This window comes from Paraphaeosphaeria sporulosa, assembly GCF_001642045.1.
Source record: "Paraphaeosphaeria sporulosa strain AP3s5-JAC2a unplaced genomic scaffold CC84scaffold_4, whole genome shotgun sequence".
NCBI lineage: Eukaryota > Fungi > Ascomycota > Dothideomycetes > Pleosporales > Didymosphaeriaceae > Paraphaeosphaeria > Paraphaeosphaeria sporulosa.
Window position 1 is genome coordinate 2,545,839 of NW_017253363.1, and position 19,685 is coordinate 2,565,523.

The window sequence follows — 19,685 nt, forward strand, 5'->3', positions numbered from 1 at the left end:
GTGGTTTATAAGGGGTATGAGTAATGGAGCATTGCCTTGACAGGTATGTACTACACTTCTCTTTACGAAGGAAGTTGTTCGAGCCTACCTGCCCGTCATCACCAGGCCTTGGTATTCCTCAAGACGTTGATGCTTCAGCGTTCGCACAACAGCGACGCTCTGCCCTCACCGTTGCCTGGCACCCCAACACCCACAAACGCACTCTCTCTTTCACGTCCGCAGATCAAAAACACCAAAAGGCTGCTGAATACCGGCATCTACAATCCCTTGGGCTATATGGCCCGCTCAAATTGCTACACCCCCATCAAAAACACAGTGTTCAGCGCTGCATAGCTCGATCGGTTGTTGCCGCTCCTCGACTCAAGCATTCACAACTTTCTCACAAACGCTCATGGTTCGAATCTAGGTCTGTCCGACGTTTGGCTTTGGGCCCGTACTAACAGTCTAACGTTCACAGGTGGCAGTCCCACCACTGGATCTGGACCTGGGCCTGGACCTGGACACTGGACACACACACTACATAAGTTTTCATTGCGTCATGCGGACAGTGCTAACTCGTGAACAAAATATAGGGCGCATGAACGATGTAGCGGTGACCTCACCCACAAGGTACGTCAGGTAAGTCATCTAATCGAGAACAGAAGTGGCACGACGGATTGAGCTTTCTTTTTAGCGTTTCCCCTTGACCTTAGATGATAGCATGTAACATTCTGAGACATGCACAAGTCTATTTTGCCATTTTGGAACAGCTATCATGTGCTTCAGGACAGTGGAGTTGACCGAAACCGCCCACAAGCAACAACCAGCATCCCCGAAGATCTCGTTTAGCAGATGCTTCGAGCTTCTACGAGATGGGCAGCGGTACATTGGAAGTGAAGGTTCGCAAGTTCTGCGCTGACTGAGCGTCCCCACGATACCGCGCTCGGGTTGAGTTGAGCCTTTTTAAGCGCTTGGCGACCTGTTTACCAGCTCCTTCCGCGCCTGCCTCACCCCATCTACATACCCCCCACAGTATCTGTCCTGTTACCATCCCTGCGCCCCTTCAGCTTTCTTTCGCCTGCGACCGACCGCCACCCCCTATCATCCTGCGCCGACTATGCTTGGCTACCACGCGTTCCCCGCGCTTTGAGCGCCCCTCTGCGGTCTCCTTGTGCTCCCCGGTGGCCCCCACAGCTCCAGCGTCCGCTCCGCCGTCCTCTCCGCCGTCCTGTCCCCACCCCTCGCGCTCCTCGGGGCCTTGAGCTTTGCTCGCTCATGGCCGCCACCGCTTCTTCAAGTTGACTCGCGGGCTTGCCGTTACAACTTCTGCCCCGCCGGTTTGCGCGCCTTGCCTTCGAGGACTGTTCGGCAGTTGTAATCGCCTACTGATATCGCAGACATTATGGTTCTCGATAGCCGAAGTTTCTATGGAGCCAATCTCGTTGATAGACATGGTGCTGGAATGTCAGAAGGAGAGCGTCTGGGGTAACAGCGCGAGGAATCTTGCGGGACCGCTGGGTCGCTACAAAAGACTGACTCTGGCAACATGAATCTTTGCCTACGACTGAAGGCGATGACCACACCATCCGCTGTATAATCATCCCTGGGATGCAGGTAGCTACCTCAGCAAGTTGAATACAAAAGCAGACCTTTATGAAAGTACTTCGTTGACTACAATCGTGCTACCTCGAAGACATTCAAATAAGCTTTTCGGCCCGCTACAGTGGCACCGGCCAATGTGTCGGGCATGGCTCGGTTCCCCACATGCCGCTGCATGACAGCACCATTTCCGGATGCGAGCAACGCAGCACCATTATTGCGGAAGCACGATCGCGCCAATTAGACATGCTAGTAACTTCGGATACGTGTATGCGGGCCGCTGACTGAATGCAGGGCGAGAAAGCGGACCTGAACTGATTTAAAGGTCTCTGGGTTGCTACAAGACGCCTACACTTGCGTTGAAAGCTTCACGACGAACCAAGCCACGATACAATAAGATGGCGTCAGCAAATGGAAACGCTAGACAGAAAGGCACTTCGCCCTCAGACCTGCCCATTGTTATAGCAGGTGGTGGTTGCGTCGGACTCTTCCTGGCTCTGCTTCTCACACAGTCCAGCATACCAAATCGCATCCTTGTACGCACTTCCCCTTCTCATATGAGTAGAGTTATTAACCCTCTCATCCTACTAGGTAATCGAGCCCGAGCACCCCGACCCTGCCTCCACGCGTGCAATGGCCCACCAGCCCCTCATCTTCCCACTCTTCTCCCGCGCCGGCCTCATGCCCGAACTCTCCCGCGAGGGCAGCTTTTCCTCGGGCATCTGCTTCCGCACGAGCGCCAAAAAAGGATCCAAGCTCATCGCAGGGAAGAAGTTCAAAGAAGGCGACAAATCGCAATTACTCCTCCCGCAGGGCAAATTCCAGGAGATCCTCATGCGCAAGATGGAGGAGACGGGAAAATCCGAAGTGCGCCTGGGGTCGCGCGTCGTCGGGCTCGAGCAGCGAGACAGCAGCGTGGAAGTCCACGTGCAAGACTCAACCGGCAAGGAGGGCACGATAATAGCTGCATACCTCGTTGGCGCAGACGGGTCGAAGTCGACGGTGCGGCGGAAGCTGGGGCTGACTTTCGACGGCGAGACGCTACCCGCCCAGCTCGTCGCGACGGACATAAAATACGACTTCCACGCCCACGGCTTCTACGATGCGAATTTCGTGATTGATCCTGAGAACTACGGGCTCATTGGGCGCATCACGACGGAAGGGCTGTGGCGCGTTAGCTATGGTGTTCCGAATGAGATTGAAGAAGAGGAAGTGCGGCGGGGCGCGGAGGATAAGATCCGCGCGATGCTGCCAGACGGGGGGACGAGCGGGTTCGAGATCAAGAGGGTGGCGCCGTATAAAGCGCAGCAGCTGTGCGTGGAGAGGTTCTGGATGGGGAGAGTTGGGCTGTGTGGGGATGCGGCGCACTGTAAGCCGATCTCCTACCTCGCTATCAACAAAGACGGAAACTGATTTCACGCAGTAACGAACCCCTATGCGGGCCTCGGGCTCGCGTCCGGCATTGCCGACGCGTCGTCCCTCGCTGAAGTCCTCGTTCGCGTCCTCGCACAGCGAGCCTCCGATTCTGATGCACTCTTCTCTTCGTGGTCGAATGCGCGGCGGCAGAAGTTCTTTACGGTGATCGACAAGCCGTCGCGCATGGCGTATGCGAGGGTGAAGCATAGCGTGGATACGGAGGACGAGATTGAGGCGTTGCTAGCGAGGGATCCGATGGTGGGGGCACTGAAGAAGGGGATGCCGGTGATGCCGCCGAGTATTGAGACAAATGGAGAAGAGTTGGTGGGGTGGTGAGTTACTTCTAGGATACCTCAATGCGTGTAGAGACACCGTATTTGTGGCTTCATGGAGCACTGTGCTTCCACACCGGCTTGGTGGAGAGTGGCAGAGGGAGTGTTAGGATGTTGCTAGAGAGGTCAAGATCAGAGAAAAACCTGAGACTTCTTAGCTGGCAGACATCAACCACTGTGTCATGTTCACCAGGGCATCCAAATTGGATTGGTCTATGATTCGACCGAATTGATTATGCTCTCAGATCTCTCAGTGTAGTAGTCACAAATAATTTGTGAGCACTGTGAGCACTGCGATAGCGTGGCGACTGTATATTCGTGATTCATGTTGTATCAAGGAGATGTACCAGTCCTTCTTTGTACCACAATAAGAAACCCCAGTCACAACTCTATGCGGCATGCACGCCGTGCTTTACTCAGCTTTGGAGCTTTGTGCTGTGACGAAACACTCACCATATATATTGTCATCCGATCACCTCTCGGCAAGATCACTGAGCACTTAGCGCAGCAACTGGATTTGGATACTTCATACCTCCAGAGCAGATCATATTGCCGTACGGAACACATCGACGCGCAGGGACCTAGAGCATTTTGTGTACGGTTGCACCCGGGAACCAAGCGAAAAGGCAAAAGAGATATACAATGGTGTATAGCACCTCGCTATAGCAAGGAAAGCCATCACTAACCCCTGTTGCAGATGCGGCGAAAAGATTCGCGGAGCGTTATTCTCTCGAAGGGGAAAGCATCAAACTAATGTGGGACGATCTACCGATCCAAGACAATAAAGCAATTACACCGCCCGAGCGTCATAAATGCTACCCAGACGACAAACAACACGCCTGGCGTTGGGTATTAGCTCTCCCACGTCCATATCCATATGACGATCTTTCGGGGGTAGCGGCTAAGGAACTAAAGAAGGAGATCGAGGAAGCAGATGAAGTCCGGAAGAACATGAAAAAGGCACTTTGGGTGATTTTTAAGCGGCTCGACACTGACAGGAAGGCGGACGGGTTTCTTTTTGAGTCGGGTGGCCGTTGGCATGCCGTGACAAGCCTGAAAAGTGACGAAGTGTATCGTTTGACCCATCTTTTACCATGATACCAAAGAAGTTGCCCTGGAAACCCTGGAAGAAGAACAGGGTCTTTGAAAAGAAGGAGTTCGATAACAGAATGGAGTGTCTGAGCGGAGGCTGGAGTGGAGACAGTGAACGATCGGTGTGCCCTGCCATTTAGCTCTACCTACCTCATGGTATGGAGTCTCAAGTGGACTCAGTAAGTGAAGAGCTCACCGCAGCAGTGGTGATTATGGGTGCACGAAATATGCTGTAAACTAGTTTCTTGGAGTTCCAATAATGCAGCATTAAATATGCTTCTTTCATATGGATCGCGCCGCAGTCTGCTTCACGAGATGAACGCCCTAGATTACTTTCGTGTACCAAACAACACGCCATGAATCCAAGACCCCTTGCAGTGATGATTGCTCTTCCCAAAACGATAATTATCCCCTGTATAACATTGGCTCTTGAATTGTACCAGCCCTTTCGCAACTCTGCAATACTTACATGACCGTCTCATCTGAACCACCCGATTGCCACATCTCCAGCAACAACGACAGCTTCTTAAAGTTGACCGGCTTCATGATATACCGATCGACCCCAGCGGCAAAGGCTTCCTTTTGATCCTTGAGGCTTGAGAGACCAGTCAATGCGACTATAAAACTCCGCGGAGCAGCAGTGTGTGTTCCCTGCTTGGCGTAGTCACTCTCGTTCTTACGGATTCGACGTATGGCTTCAAAGCCATTCATGACGGGCATAGAGAGGTCCATGAGTATGATGTTGGGAGGCGCAGAAGGCGTGGCGTTGAGGAGACGCTCGTACGTCTGTACGGCTAGGAGCCCATTCTCAGCGGAGTGGACGTGGTCGTATCCAAGCTTATTCGTGTATACTTGGAGGAGGCGCAGGTTGATGGCATTGTCTTCTACAAGTAGCATGCGAGGGGATATTTTTGCAGGCTCTGAAATGGTTACCGGTGTCCGCACCGGTTCTTCGGGTGGTCGCTGCATGCTGATGGAGGGGAATAGGGTGACGGTCACAGCTGGCTCGTTGGGAGATAAGGCTGACGGCCCCCCTTCACTAGATACGCAGCCAGACTCGACGTGGACCGCTTCGTGAACAATTTGGGAAGCTCCGAGTGGTAGCGATCTCGGGCGGAGTAGTAGATTTTCGTGATTTTGTGTAGGCTTGAGATCGATTGGTCCGGAAGTGGCGTAGATGGAAACCTTTCCCACGTCGACGTAATCCATCAAAACTCCCTGTTCCGCATTCTTTGGCTCTTTAGTCCCTCTGATGGCACTGCTAGGGAAGGGAGTGCTTGCTTCCTCTGCAGAGGAATTCTCTGTGGCGTTAATTGGCAAGACCCCGTTACCTCTCTCTTGCAAGGCCTCACTCACGCTGCCCTTGTCCAATAACAAGTTGCCCAGGCAATTTCTGAGAACCTGAGACAATCGATTTGGGCCAAATGGGTAATCAAGTACCCAGATATTTTTGGAGTTGAAAGTCTCCTCTTTTATTGGTGCAGGCGTAGCAGTGGTACGGACGACCACGTGTTGGCAATCGGTTGTGAATAACTCTGGGGCCGATTGTTCCAATGCCTCTAAGCCATCAATAGTTGAGAAGACGATGTCATACGAATGTCCCTTTTGCCATGAACAGACCGAAAGTCCAAACCATTTGCTCAGATAGGCCACTAGACTCGCCTGTAATAATCGTAATGCCTTGCTCTGACTCGGTGGAAAATCATCTGCGTGTTGATGCCAGTTCAATGCGGCCGTTCTGCCAGAGACTTGGTCCCTGACAGCGCTGATGCTTGTACTTCTGTTACGCTCGGCGGCATTGTCAAAGTGTTCTGAGTCCGATTTACCCTTCCTGTTCTGCACAGTGCTGGGTTCGCGGACCATAGGAAGCTTGACAGTGACACTTGTCCCTTCACCCACAGCTGAGTCAATACTGATTCTTCCACCCATATTCCGGACGATCGACTTGACGAGCGAAAGGCCGAGACCAGATCCACCAGTCAAATCTGATTCTTGGGAAAAGGGTGTGAAGACTGTGTTCCTGAGGTAGGCTGCTGATATGCCCTGTCCAGTATCGGCAACTGTCAACGTGACAGATCCGAGAGCTGCCGGATCCTTTGAACTGTTACTCTGGAGTTTTACGTGGACAGAACCGTCTTTAGTGAACTTGATCGCATTCTCGACGAGATTCATGACAATCCGACGTAGTGCGCCGGGCTCCAAGAAGTACGTCCAGTTATGGACAGCAATATCAAGGATAAGCTTGACGCTGCTATCCTCAGCACACACATCGCGTTCGATATGCATTTTCTGAGGAGTTGTGGATGATACAGAACCTCTACTTTTCAGACGATCTTCGAAGGCATGTCCAGCAATCACGCTATCAATAACCTCCTCGAGCAATGCAGCGACGTCGACTGTGCGATGTGTGCTGAGACTCGTCTGTAGAGCCTTGAAACGGCTATCTACGGAGAGATCACTCCTGGCCTTTCGGCTGTCTTTTGTCTTTTCGAACCTGTTGATGTTGCTGTAGTCCAGCACCATATTGATTGTGTCGAGGAGCGTGCGTGAGCAACTGGTTGCTGTATCAACCATCGACTTTTGAAATTGCGATAGCTCGGTGTCTTCCAGGAATTCGCATGATGCTAACACACCATGTAAAGGTGATCGGAGTTCGTGCGAAATTGAAGCAATAAAATCGCTTTTCTGCTGATCAGCTTGCAAGCAAGCCAATTTGGTAAGCTCTGCGATGATGGCATTTCCAAAAGTTGCGCAGTAGACAAATTCAGATTTGTAGGACAGGTGTCGAAACTTGGATTTGTGATAGGCAATGCAAACGGCCCAACGAGAGGTTGATGAGTCCCAGATTGGCAGAAATACAATCTGGCGAGCTGTTGGGATACAGCGTCGTAGTTCGTCTGTCTCATGTCGTTTAACGGCTTTGGTGTGAGACTTGGAGCTTTGCGGAGAACTCAAGACCTTTGAGGTTTCGTCTGAGGAGCTGGTCATGGCGTGGCCGTTCAAATTGAAAGTAAACAATTTTCCGTTTGGGAATCGCTTGATGAGTTTCAAAAGATAGTTAGGTGGCAGAACCTCAACCTGTTCCACGGGAGGACACCCAGGACGCGAACTGTTTTTGGGTTGGGTTGCGTGAGCGAGAATCTCAGTGGCGTTGATTTCGAAATCGTCCTTGGCTCGACTTGCACCCTGAATCCCATCTTGCTGTCTATCGCTGGAAGTGGAAGGGTTGATTGGTGCTTGAGCGTCCCCGTCGGATTCTTCCTGACTGCTTGAGGTCGCAGTGGTTTCCTCGACGTTATATCTAGACTTACTACCAACTGGCAGTGTGTCTAGAAACATTACGCCACCACCGCTTTCATCGTAATCGAGTCCTTTAAGAAGCAAGGCGGCTGCACGCCTATATGTACCCAGACGTCCGCCCTCGTCTTCATCGTGGTCCACATCAGTCGCACCCACTTGTGAAGGCGCAAGGAATGCGGGCTTTCTGCGGACGCCGTTCCGGGCACTGGATCGTGTAGACTTGTGCAGTGGATCAATGTATGCCGATATACATGCGCTCATGTTCAGTCCGCGCTCGCAATCTTGTCTATCTTTGAGCATCTCCAGATGCTTCACCACATTATTAGCCACCACACCAAGAAATAGTCGCTCTGTGGTGTTGAGCGCAGGCCTTATTCTGCTGTCAATGACGAAAAGGGAACCAATGTTGATGCCTTTCCGAGTCCGCAATGGCACTCCCGCGTAATTCTTGAAATGCGGTGCCCCGGTCACGAAGTCCAGATTGTTGAAACGATCGTCTTTACCGAGGTCAAGGACCTCGAAGCAAGCTGGCCCGCCGCCTTCCGGAGGTGACGCTGCAATTGTATGTTCACATAGTCGCCCGGCCTTGGAGACTCTGACGCACTACAGGGCGAATAAGTCACATCCTGGCAGCGGGAGTAGCGTTGTGAACTTACACCAGCCCAGATCGCGTCATCAGGGTGATCATGTTCGTTGGCGTTGTCAAGGTGTAGTGTTTTGGTACTCTCCGCGACAAAGTATTGCACATGTTCGTCAATCAGCGTGATCATGGAACGCTCAGCACCGAGCCGCCATGCAACAAGCTGCGCGTGCGCTGTGAGCATAGGATCCGGCAACTCGCCATCATTGGCTGGCGGACGAAAATACTTGTACAACTCACGTGCGCGCAACTCGTCCGTAGTAACTGTTTGAACACCTGGTCCAGGCGAAGCTTCAGGGTAGTCGCTCTTCGGCATTATCACTATTGTCCCGAACAACAGGACACCTGGTGTTTCTTATCAGCCGACGTTGCGTCGCGCAGATTTGACAGATGGCGGTAGTGGCAAAAAGTAGTGGCCGGTGCTGCTATCCGTCCAACGCTACAGGGCCTCGCCCACTAGTAGACCGCGGACGTTGCTCACGCGTGCCATTAGGGCCATATTTACTTCAGACGTCACGAGCCATCCGTAGGAGCCCGCATGCACTTTGCCCTTCTCGCAGTACGGGTACGTTTTCGACGGGACGAAAAGGACGTTCAAGGGTCTTCGACTGGTAGTGGCAAGCAGCGCTGAGAATGCCCTCAAATCTCAGAGGAAGAAAGAATTGCGCATCAGAAAGATTAACCCAGAGAGCCTGAGACTCTGCCAAAGGTAGACACGTCTGATACTGTAGACTTCGGTTGCTGTATACCAGGAACGATGCCTGACATATCATCGTGGAAGTGAATGGTGATCAAATGCTTGGGCCTCTCGTGACGAGGACGCTGCCATTGAGGCTTTGGAGGTCGGAGCGAATAGGAAGATGGAGGTATTCATGCTTGGATATCGTCTCAACATGCAAGTCCGCTACAGGTTCGAGACCGATTCGACGTACAGGTGGGGGCACCTGGGAAGGTAGTCGTATAGCCTGGGTCCACTCGGAGTAGAGTGGCTTCGTAACCATGTAACCTGCTAACGAATGGCCCATGTTCATAACTTGAAGGGTGATGCTTGGGAGCACGTTGCCAGAGAGGTCTTTGATTTCCCGCATGAGTGCATGTGGCTGGTGCCAAGTGGCTTGACTAGCGCCAAAAGTGCCGAACCGTCGTTATGGACACGATGTGCCAAGTCGAAACATTGTCGACGCCGGAGCGCCATTACGCGGCAACATTCTCTCTCCCGATGCACCTGCCCTCGAACCTGCCCTTCCCTTCTTCTTATCGATAGCCGCGCGCCCTCAGCCATGTCTGCCCCCTCGACGTCGGACCCGCTCAAAGAAAGTGGTACGTGAGCTGAACTTCTGGCGTACCAAGGGTTGAAGCGGGAACATTGGCGGAATAAACACTATCTTAGACTGACCAAACTGCAGGCGCCGCCTCCAAGTCGAAGAAGAAGAAGAATAAGAAGAAGGGTGGAGCAAACAATAATAAACCTGAGGAAGTCGCGACTGAGAACGGGGACCACGACAAGCAGGAAGAGCATGAGGACGACCCGGACGAGGAAGACGAACAATCCGTACGGATCCCCTTCGTTATGCTGGGTCCACGGACTCGGTCAGCAAGAACACAACTAACACCATACAGAAGCCAGTTATCCAACCGCATGAGGGCGACGTTGACGATGAACCACCGCTTTCACCTACCACCGCACAAGCAAATGGCGCCGCATCGCACTCCATATCCTCCGCCGTGGCCCTTGGGCTGTCACGGTCACGGTCACAGCAAGGACTGTCACCCTCCCCTCCCCCACCATCCGACACCAGCGCCCGTCTAGATGCGATTGCGAAAGAACGGGACGCGCTGCGGCAGGAGGTGACGGAGCTAAGAAAGAGCTTGGAGAGCATAAAAGAGAAGCACGAGGAGGAAATCGGAACTCTGCAAGGCGAGCTGGAAGAAGCAAATGAGAACAAGGATCACTTCGAGACGCAGTACAAGAATCTGCTGGGGAGGGTGAACACCATCAAGACGTCGCTGGGAGACCGTTTGAAAGCTGATGCGGTAAGTGCTATAGTTTCATCTGCTTTGAGTTAAGTTTCCTCTACTGACAGTGGCCAGGCCCGGATCGAAGAATATCAGACCAATGTCTCGGAGCTTGAAGAGCAGAACCGCGAGCTGCAAGAGAGCAACACTTCATTGACCGAGCAACTTGATAAGCTGCGGAAGGACAACGAGGCTCAAGCAGCGGAAGCTGCTACTTTGCGCAGCCGGTCGAACCTCTCACAGCAGAATTGGATAAAGGAGCGCGATGAACTGATCTCCAGAGAGGCCTTCGCCAGAGAAGAGTTTGAGAACGCAAAACAGGCCATGCAAGACTGGGAGGTCCTTGCTATGAACGAGCGCTCGATACGAGAAAGTCTTGCGGAGAAGGAAGCTGAGCTGAAGGACCAGATAGAATCATTGCGCGAGGCGTATGAGAAAGCGGCGCGAGACCGTGACACAAACAACGAGGCAGTCGAGGGCCTCCAGAAGGCACTGCAGGAGGTGCAGAATCGTGAGTTCACATGCATCGTGTTTGCTTGCCGTACTGACAGGCTGTCGCAGTGCGCAAAACCGAACTTAGGAGGTCTGTAGAGAACTACGAGTCGCAGATCGATGAGCTCCGCAAACAGGTTCAGGCGGCACAAGAGGCTGCCACTACGTCCAAAGCGATGCTTGAATCCACTCAGAAAGAGCTCGAGAGAGCTCTACCTTTCGAAAAAGAGGTCAAAGAGAAGAACCTGCTAATTGGCAAGCTCCGACATGAGGCGGTGACGCTCAATGAACATCTCACCAAGGCCCTACGTATACTGAAGAAGGGCCGACCAGAGGACAACGTGGACAGGCAGATCATCACGAATTATTTCCTCCATTTCCTGGCCATAGACCGATCGGATCCGAAGAAGTTCGAGGCTTTGCAGCTTATCTCTGCACTACTTGGTTGGACCGACGGTGAGACTCAAATGTGCCCTTTGATCATCACATCAGCTAACAGCTCGCAGAACAAAAGGAACAGGCTGGTCTAGCGCGCCCGGGGACCTCCAACAGTAGCTTGAGGATACCTATGTCTCCGTTTAGGCGAACGCCATCCACGCCTTCACTCAACAGCGGCATCAACGACCCCATGCTCATGGCTAGCAGCTCCAGCAACAAGGAGTCTTTAGCGGAGTTGTGGTCCGACTTCCTAGAACGTGAATCCGACTCCCGCAGAGGTAGTGTGCCGACATCCCCACCGCCGAGGAGCGACACAGCTAGCGGATTGGGTATCAGCGAAGGAGAAAAGAGATAAATTAGGCGAATTCTAATTCTTTCAAACGAGCTATTTCTTGTATTTACATAGGATACCCTCTAAGCGCATGTGAGCGAATGCATTGAGCGATTCATCGCATGGCAGGGCAAGCCTTCGTGGAACTGCTGGGTTGGACTCGAGGCGTTCCAGGGTTTCGGTTGCGACATGCATACCAGCATGCTAGATTGCCTAAATGGCTATGATACACTTCCCTACAGATGTCTTCTTTATGGTTACAGATGCTCTGCCGTTCTTCCCACCCATAGCGCCGTATGCCAGATACGCCATGATGTACACTAATGTACAATATTAACGATATTTCGCTTTTCATTTCTTCGCCCACGTCGTGTGCTCCACGATGGGCTTTTCCTCCCTCGGATCGGGCATGACCATGCGGGACCTCATAAGCTCCTCACGCTTCTGGCGCTTCAACTGCTTCTCTTGCTTCCTTGTGGGCATTCTTACCGACCACCAGTGCTGGCCGAAGATGTTGGACTTGATAGCTGCATTGAGTGTTAGAGGGCGCCAACTACTATGGGAGATAAACCCGGAAACCTACCATCCACGCAGTAGGGGCACAGGAAATGAGCCCGTTTGACTCTCCCGCACGCGGAGCATTTGTTCAAATTCGTGAGGTCTTTGAGGCCTTTGCCGGCCATGAAGCGCGTCCGCTTCTTCATGTATGATGTCTTCTTCTTGGGCACTGCCTTCAGAAGGCCATCCCAAATGTCTGACAATGACGGTATCGATGGCAGCGAGAGCGGTATGGCGAGCGCGGCGAAGGGAGTGGGCAGCATGCGGAAGGGCTGCGCGAGGCGCTGCAGCAGCGGCAGGTTCAGGACGGGGCGGGCGGGGCCATTGAGGCCAGGGAGCAGCGCCTGCCACAGCGGCGGCAGCGGGCGGGCGAGGGCCATGGCGATGGAGCGGGGCGAATGCAGATGGCGCGTGCTGTCGTCGCCGCGATAAGTTTTTGGTGTTGAGAATGGCGGACGCACCCCAGTCCCCAGCTACCTCGCCCTAGCCGCGTCGAGTGCTAGCGCGCTTTCGCTTCGTGGCTGCCCCCTTTCCGCGCCAGCAAGAGCGCCAGAAAGTCCTCCGCGACTGCCCTGCATTGTTGATACACACGCCGCCCTCTCAACACTGTCTTCGCCTCTCCCACGCTCCCAGGCTCCCCTCACACCAAGTCGCCGCCCCGAGGCCCCCATCACCCGCAATGGCTACCGCATATGGTGCACCGCAGCCCTCGGTCTACCCTGAGAGCTACGTTGGTTTCGACAGCATCACCAAGCAGATTGAGAAGAAGCTCGTCAAGCGGGGTTTCCAGTTCAATGTCATCTGCGTCGGTAAGCTTCACGCGCACACAGCAGCCCGCGGGAAGGCTGTCGGAGAATTGTTGGGCTAACGGCTGCGCAGGACAGACTGGTCTCGGCAAGTCGACCCTCATCAACACCATCTTCGCCTCGCACCTCATAGACAGCAAGGGTCGCATGCAGCCCGATGAGCCGATCCGCCAGACCACCGAGATCCAAGCTGTCTCCCACACGATCGAGGAGAATGGCGTGCGTCTGCGCCTCAACATCGTCGACACCCCCGGCTACGGTGACCTGATCAACAACGAGCGCTGCTGGGACCCCATTGTCAAGTACATCAAGGACCAGCACAGCGCCTACCTTCGCAAGGAGCTCACCGCCCAGCGTGAGCGCTACCTCCAGGACACGCGCATCCACTGCTGCCTGTTCTTCATCAACCCCTCCGGTCACGGCCTCAAGCCCATTGACATTGTCGTGCTCAAGAAGCTGAGCGAATTCGTCAATGTTGTTCCCGTCATTGCCAAGAGCGATAGCTTGACCCTTGAGGAGCGCGCCGAGTTCAAGGAGAGGATAAAGGAGGAGTTCGCCTTCCACAACCTGCGCATGTACCCGTACGACAACGAGGAGCACGACCAGGAGGAAGTTGCCCTCAACACCTCCATCAAGGCAAGCACCTCTTCCATACTATGGTGCATTTGCTAATTAATGTCCAGAGCATCATCCCCTTCGCTGTTGTCGGCTCCGAGAAGAACATCGTTGTGAACGGCAAGCAGGTCCGAGGTCGCCAAAATCGCTGGGGCTTCATCAATGGTACGGCTAATGCATCTCACTGTTTTTAGACTCTGCTAACGACGTGCAGTCGAGGATGAGAACCACTGCGAATTCGTATACCTTCGCAACTTCCTGACCCGCACCCACTTGCAGGACTTGATCGAGACGACGTCCCAAATCCACTACGAGTCCTTCCGTGCTAAGCAGCTGCTCGCACTCAAGGAGAGCTCCGCTGTCGGTGGCGGTCACAGCTCGCGCCCGATCTCGCCCGCCGCAGACCGCGAACTGAGCAGGAACAGCCAGCGGATGACCATGAACGGGTACTAGGAGTTCCCTGCTCATAGTCGGGTCGACAGCATTGGGGCCAAGACGGCGGGACCTCCTGGGCCAAGGGTCGCCCCCATAATCGACCCGATCAATTGAGGGCACGAAAGCACACGGGCAGCGAAGAGGAAGCGAGAGGTGGTTTGCGGTATGATACCAGTGCAGGTCTTAGCACGTTGACTTAGCCGAGCGGGGCGTTCGTTGTGGGTTGCAAAGCGCTATACATTCTAATAACTTCTTTAGTAAGGCATGGATTATTTTTTTTTCACTTCAATCCGACTACGATTCTTCTCCTTTGTTCAGCGCAGGTGGGGGATGTGGAGGTGGTAGACGGAGGTATGGCTGGTTGTACGGGCCTCACACTTCAGGATAGCGGCGATAATGCTGAGACAAAAACATTACGAGTATCATAGTGACAAGTGTACAACGGTGGCTTCGATATGATGCCTTTTCCTTGCTGTTTGGGTGGTCGGTCGCACTATGCGCAGCGGGGTGGGTCTTTCATAAACAAAGTGATGCACACGACATGTCAGACCACTTTTGAATAGCCTGACGTGGTTTGGTTGGGCAAGGGAAGTCGCGACGTATATCAGTCAGGTTTCAACCTTTTCCTTACCGCAGCATGTTGAGACCCTGACTTTCTTGAGCTTCTCCGCAGTGCTCGCACGGATCAGGCGTTCGGGGTAGTGTGCGTGGAGCTCGAAGTCGGCACCGAGAGTACGGTGGACCGGTCGGAGCGTTTGAGTTGGGGGAGCGTGGGAGCGGTTCAACACCGAGGCGGGAACTAAGGACTACTTTGTATGGACGCGGTGGTGGGGACTAGTATGGGTTCTTGGAAGATTTATTCAAGGGCTAGAGACTAGCTTGCGCAGCGTTTAGGGAGCTTTCGATCGCGGTGGTAGAGCCTGGTTGGTAGGAGCGGTCTGTGAGGGGGCGAAGCAGTAGAGGGTTTGGTCGTGGGTTGGGCATGGTGTGTGCTCAAATCATCAGTCTTTCCATGACTGGTTGAATGAGTCGATCAACAACCCCCGGGTCAGGTCTTTGGCGTCCTTGTTTCCAGCTTTCCGCCACGCCTGCCCCAAAGATCCCAGAGATCTTGCACGGCTGTCGCAGGGTGGCTTATTCTGTCCCTCTTCAACCGCAGCAACCAGAAAGGGAGGGTAAATCCCACGCCAGTGCCGAGCCGCTTGACGAGGCTGAGAGACGACGAGACGTCTTCGGCGGATACCGGTATTTTGGCAAAGGTTTGGCTGTTCAATCCACCCGGCAGCCTTCAGCTCAAGAACCGCGACCCAACAAAGTCCTCCATACTGTCGTCGCCCTTCTTCGTTTTCTGCCCGCTGACACGGATGTTGCCCGCAGCAGCCTCTGCAGAGTCTCGCTCGGGGGATTTCGGGCTCGCCGTCTCGCCAACAATACGCTCGATGATCTTCGCCTTCGCGCCCGCCCGCTTGAATCGGTCGTCAAAGTCCGCGACTGCCTCTTCGGTGTTGAGCGTGCTGAAGGTCAGAGGATCCGTCAACCCGTGCAGCATCTGAATGTGCTTCCTGTGCCTTTCGTTCCCATCCAGGCCCCTCAAAACTTGCGCTTCGCTGTCCTTCTCCTTCTCCACGCTGGGCTCTAGATTGGTCGGAAGGACCGGGGCAGCAGGCAGCCTCGCGCCCCAGACTACAGCTCGCCCGTGCAGTTGGCCCAGGGCGGCAAACTTGTCGAAGCCTTTTTCGAGCCCGAAGATGCGGCCTTCGATGCGGCCGGCGCGGGAGCCGTCGGCGGCGCCTTGGGCGTAGGCGGTGGTGTAGAGGTCGTCTTCGAGGGTGAGGATGGAGTCGAACGGGTCGGGATTGGACGCCATGGTGCGTTGATGTTTGAGGAACTTTGGATCCGAACGAGTGAAATTTGCCGTGAGCTTGTCCAAGAATGCCCAGGGCTTCAAGTGTACACGGATCCAGGTCCCCGAGTTCCAAGCTCCTTTACGGCTCTGGCTCGTCTCGCCGGTGGATCAACAGAGCCCTGTACAGCGTTCGTAGACAGATTTTGACCAAATCCACCGCAGCTTGGACCTCACCAGACTGTGCTTGGGAGTTGGCACCGTCAGCCCACGATCTCAGAAAAGCGTCGCGTGCTGGCGGACATGAGTCAGCAGGGTCTGTGGCGGTGGTGGCGTGGCGGGGTAACTTTGCGTTTTCGAGGTGTAGGCGGGGCAGCGCAGCCGCGCTTGTGTTGGACCGCCCTGCGTCGGGGACTAACATTTTATGATTCACACCCAGCGCTCGCTCACATAGCTGAATCCCGCCCTCGCTCGTCCAGCGCCTTACACACGTCGAGCATACCCCGACCCGCCGTCATGGCTGAACCAGAAAAGAAGATCCTGCCAGTCGACGGCGAGCGCAATGTGCTCATCACCAGCGCGCTCCCCTACGTAAACAACGTCCCGCATCTGGGCAACATCGTGGGCTCGGTGCTCTCCGCCGACGTCTTCGCCCGCTACTCGCGCGCCCGAGGCTACAACACGCTCTACATCTGCGGCACCGACGAGTACGGCACCGCCACCGAGACAAAGGCCATCGAAGAGAAGGTCACGCCCGAGCAGCTCTGCACCAAGTATAACGCGCTGCACGCCGACGTCTACAAGTGGTTCAACATCGGCTTCGACCACTTCGGCCGGACTCCGACCCAGCAGCAGACAGACATTGCCCAGGACATCTTCACCAAGCTGCACAAGAACGGCTACCTCGAGGAGCAGACCACCACGCAGCCGTACTGCGAGACCCACAAGAGCTTCCTCGCAGATCGATTCGTCGAGGGCACCTGCCCGCTGTGCCAGTACGACGATGCCCGCGGTGACCAGTGCGACAAGTGCGGCCACCTGCTCGATCCGCTGGAGCTCATCAACCCGCGCTGCAAGCTGGACGGTGCGACGCCCGTGCCCAAAGAGACAAAGCACGTGTACCTTCTGTTGGACAAGCTGCAGCCATTGGAGGAGGAGTGGTTCGCCAAAGCCAGCAAGGAGGGCAACTGGAGCTCCAACGGTGTTCACATCACGTCCAGCTGGTTGAAGGAGGGCCTGAAGCCGCGAGGCATCACCCGCGACCTCAAGTGGGGCACTGCTGTTCCTCTCGAGGGCTACGAGAACAAGGTCATGTACGTGTGGTTCGACGCGTGCATTGGCTACGTCTCGATAACAGCTACGTACACGGACCAGTGGGAGAAGTGGTGGCGCAATCCTGAGAACGTGAAGCTCTACCAGTTCATGGGCAAGGACAATGTGCCCTTCCACACCGTCGTCTTCCCCTCGTCCCAGATCGGCACTGGAGACAAGTGGACCATGCTCAACACCATCTCCACCACCGAGTACCTCAACTACGAACACGGCAAGTTCTCCAAGTCAAGAGGTATCGGCGTCTTCGGCAACAATGCGAAAGAAACCGGCATCCCCTCGGACGTCTGGCGCTACTACCTTCTCTCCCATCGCCCGGAGACTGGCGACACAGAGTTCGAGTGGAAGGGCTTCATCGACTCGAACAACAACGAGTTGTTGAAGAACCTGGGCAACTTCATAAACCGCGTCATCAAGTTCTTGAACTCCAAGATCTACGACTCCATCGTACCAGACTACACCAAATTCACAAGCGAATACCTCGATGCGCACAAAAAGAAGGTCAACGAAGCACTGAAGCGGTATATCGCGGAGTTGGAGGACGTCAAGATCAGGGCCGCCCTTGCCACAGCGCTCCACGTCTCGAGCTTGGGCAACACCCTCTTGCAGGACAATAAGCTCGACAATGCCTTGGCCACAAACGAGCCGGATAGATGTGCTGCCGTTGTCGGTATGGCCCTGAGCCACATCCACTTGCTCGCTTCCCTCATCCACCCATACATGCCCGACACCACCACCTCCATCCTCGCTCAACTAAACACTAGCTTCCTCACCATCCCCGACGATTGGGAAGCCCGATCGCTCCCTGTGGGCCACAAGATCGGCAAAGCGGCCTACCTTTTCTCTCAGATCAAGCCTGAGCGCGAGCAAGAGTGGAGGGAACAGTTTGGTGGTGAGGAGGCACGGAAAGCCAAGGAGGAGAAGGCCGCCAAGGCTGCTGCCAAGAAGGCAGAGAAGGAGCGCAAGAAGGCGAAGAAAGCTGCGGGTAAAGTTGGGGAGGGCGTAGAGGCGACCGAAAAGGGCGGAAAGGGCGAGATACCCGCCGAGAAGACTGCTGTGGAAGAAGTCGCCGAGGGCGTCAAGCAGACGAGTCTACAGAGCTCCTAGGCAGTGCACGTGCGGTTCTATCTACTCCTCTGGACCACAACCAAGCTTGAGCCGTGGATGGGCTTGAATGACTTTTGGCTGTTGCTGTGTCTATTTCTCTTGTTTGTATTACGTACGTGGAGAAAGCAGCTTGGGGTGACTTGAGCGTGGTTCGAGGAGTTGAAGAGGGCGATCGAGGATGAAGAGGGCGCATAAGCAACTCATGGAGCTGAGCGGAGTTCGTAGACGCATATCCGTCTTTGCGAATTATCACGGTATTTCTGGTTCAACACGAATCTTACCAGTCGCAAACTCCTTTGCATCCGTTCACGTAGCTGACATCGCTTGACTACCTCGTACTTCGTATACCCCTGTTTTTCACTTTCCCAACCCAGTATCGGTGCAGTGTTTCAGCTACCTAAACGCGTTAGACCGTGCAATATATATCCTCCGCGAATCCTCCATCCACAGCCAATACCGCGCCCGTGCATAGCAGCTCTGTTTATCAGGGAACAGTTACAAATTAACACACCTCCAGACACGTTTTCCATACCATTTGCCACTCTCATTCGCACTTAGCATCCTCCAGCGCTCTATCTCACGACCTCAGTCTTCACAAACACTTCCACCACAATCACAGACGGGACTTGGCGCCTCACACCTGCCACTCAAGCTATCCCAGTTCCATCACCCTACGGGTCAATCCAGGCTCCTACTTGCCCCCCCCCCCCCCCCACACGGAAAACACAATGCGCCCCCACCTCGTCCTCCTCCCACCCATCGTCCTCCTCACCCAAGTCGCCGCACAAATCCCCACCGCACCCATCCCCCCACCACCGCCCTCAGACTTCTCAGCCTTCCCTCCCCCACCGACAGGTCTACCTCCACCACCCACGGGGCCTTCCCCTCCCGGCTTCTCCACCGGTCCGCCGCCCTTCCCCTCAGGTTGGCACTCGGAACCGCACTCGTTCCCCTCCCCCCCACCGATGCCCTCGCAAACGGCGCCTACGCTGCCGGGGGAGGTCAGGCCGTCTACGCCGCCGCCGCCGCCGATGGGGTCGTTGTCGCTGGTCACGGCGGATCCGGCGACGCCTGGGCCTGCGACGCTGGTGCCGACGTCTGCGAGTCCGAGTGCGTCGATTTCGGGGAGTGCGGTGCCGGGCGCGGGCGCGAGGAGGGGTATGAGCGTGGGAGAAATGTTGGGGGGGCTCCTTGCCGTCTTGGTGGCGGTGGGGCCTGCGTTGGTCTGATTGCACTGCTGGGCGGGGCTTCCGTGAAGGCTGGATTGGGGTGGCAAAAGAGAGGGAGGGTACGGAACAGCGCAGAGAACAGGGAATTGGGATCTATAGTGTAAGACTGAGCTGAGGATGGGAAGACT

At 54.8% G+C, this 19,685-nt stretch overlaps 9 protein-coding genes across 9 annotated transcripts; 6 read left to right on the top strand and 3 right to left on the bottom strand.

Moving 5' to 3' along the window:
- The first annotated feature begins 1,776 nt into the window (after window positions 1-1,776).
- Window positions 1,777-3,533, top strand: CC84DRAFT_1144134 (FAD/NAD(P)-binding domain-containing protein). Its single transcript, XM_018176444.1, has 4 exons — window positions 1,777-1,826; window positions 1,873-2,114; window positions 2,170-2,947; window positions 3,002-3,533. The coding sequence occupies exons 2-4, from the start codon at window positions 1,977-1,979 to the stop codon at window positions 3,328-3,330; spliced, it is 1,245 nt and encodes a 414-aa protein (XP_018037901.1). The 5' UTR covers window positions 1,777-1,826; window positions 1,873-1,976; the 3' UTR covers window positions 3,331-3,533.
- A 2,631-nt stretch (window positions 3,534-6,164) lies between these two features.
- Window positions 6,165-8,674, bottom strand: CC84DRAFT_1088070 (uncharacterized protein; the record flags this gene model as incomplete). Its single annotated transcript, XM_018174235.1, has 2 exons — window positions 6,165-8,321; window positions 8,375-8,674. Coding segments are annotated over 2 exons (2,457 nt in total), but the record flags the coding sequence as incomplete, so codon positions are not given.
- A 579-nt stretch (window positions 8,675-9,253) lies between these two features.
- On the top strand, window positions 9,254-10,562 carry CC84DRAFT_666006 (uncharacterized protein). Its single transcript, XM_018187070.1, has 3 exons — window positions 9,254-9,678; window positions 9,765-9,910; window positions 9,979-10,562. Exons 1-3 carry the CDS (start codon window positions 9,375-9,377, stop codon window positions 10,423-10,425), a joined length of 897 nt encoding a protein of 298 aa, XP_018037903.1. The 5' UTR covers window positions 9,254-9,374; the 3' UTR covers window positions 10,426-10,562.
- CC84DRAFT_666079 (uncharacterized protein) lies at window positions 10,422-11,917 on the top strand. Its single transcript, XM_018187071.1, has 3 exons — window positions 10,422-10,885; window positions 10,936-11,322; window positions 11,373-11,917. Exons 1-3 carry the CDS (start codon window positions 10,699-10,701, stop codon window positions 11,657-11,659), a joined length of 861 nt encoding a protein of 286 aa, XP_018037904.1. The 5' UTR covers window positions 10,422-10,698; the 3' UTR covers window positions 11,660-11,917.
- On the bottom strand, window positions 11,665-12,690 carry CC84DRAFT_1144142 (uncharacterized protein). Its single transcript, XM_018176445.1, has 2 exons — window positions 12,219-12,690; window positions 11,665-12,162 (listed from the first exon to the last, which is right to left on the bottom strand). Exons 1-2 carry the CDS (start codon window positions 12,571-12,573, stop codon window positions 11,987-11,989), a joined length of 531 nt encoding a protein of 176 aa, XP_018037905.1. The 5' UTR covers window positions 12,574-12,690; the 3' UTR covers window positions 11,665-11,986.
- A 68-nt stretch (window positions 12,691-12,758) lies between these two features.
- Window positions 12,759-14,473, top strand: CC84DRAFT_1204994 (cell division/GTP binding protein). The gene is made up of 4 exons (XM_018181946.1): window positions 12,759-13,002; window positions 13,073-13,635; window positions 13,683-13,779; window positions 13,829-14,473. The coding sequence occupies exons 1-4, from the start codon at window positions 12,873-12,875 to the stop codon at window positions 14,065-14,067; spliced, it is 1,029 nt and encodes a 342-aa protein (XP_018037906.1). The 5' UTR covers window positions 12,759-12,872; the 3' UTR covers window positions 14,068-14,473.
- Window positions 14,474-15,337: 864 nt separating this feature from the next.
- Window positions 15,338-15,916, bottom strand: CC84DRAFT_1175330 (uncharacterized protein; the record flags this gene model as incomplete). The annotated part of the gene is made up of 1 exon (XM_018180145.1): window positions 15,338-15,916. One exon carries the CDS (start codon window positions 15,914-15,916, stop codon window positions 15,338-15,340), a length of 579 nt encoding a protein of 192 aa, XP_018037907.1.
- Window positions 15,917-16,327: 411 nt separating this feature from the next.
- CC84DRAFT_1163678 (methionyl-tRNA synthetase) lies at window positions 16,328-18,750 on the top strand. The gene has a single exon (XM_018178316.1). The coding sequence runs from the start codon at window positions 16,409-16,411 to the stop codon at window positions 18,326-18,328; it is 1,920 nt and encodes a 639-aa protein (XP_018037908.1). The 5' UTR covers window positions 16,328-16,408; the 3' UTR covers window positions 18,329-18,750.
- A 306-nt stretch (window positions 18,751-19,056) lies between these two features.
- On the top strand, window positions 19,057-19,557 carry CC84DRAFT_1216483 (uncharacterized protein; the record flags this gene model as incomplete). The annotated part of the gene is made up of 1 exon (XM_018182807.1): window positions 19,057-19,557. One exon carries the CDS (start codon window positions 19,057-19,059, stop codon window positions 19,555-19,557), a length of 501 nt encoding a protein of 166 aa, XP_018037909.1.
- Between the last annotated feature and the right edge of the window lie 128 nt (window positions 19,558-19,685).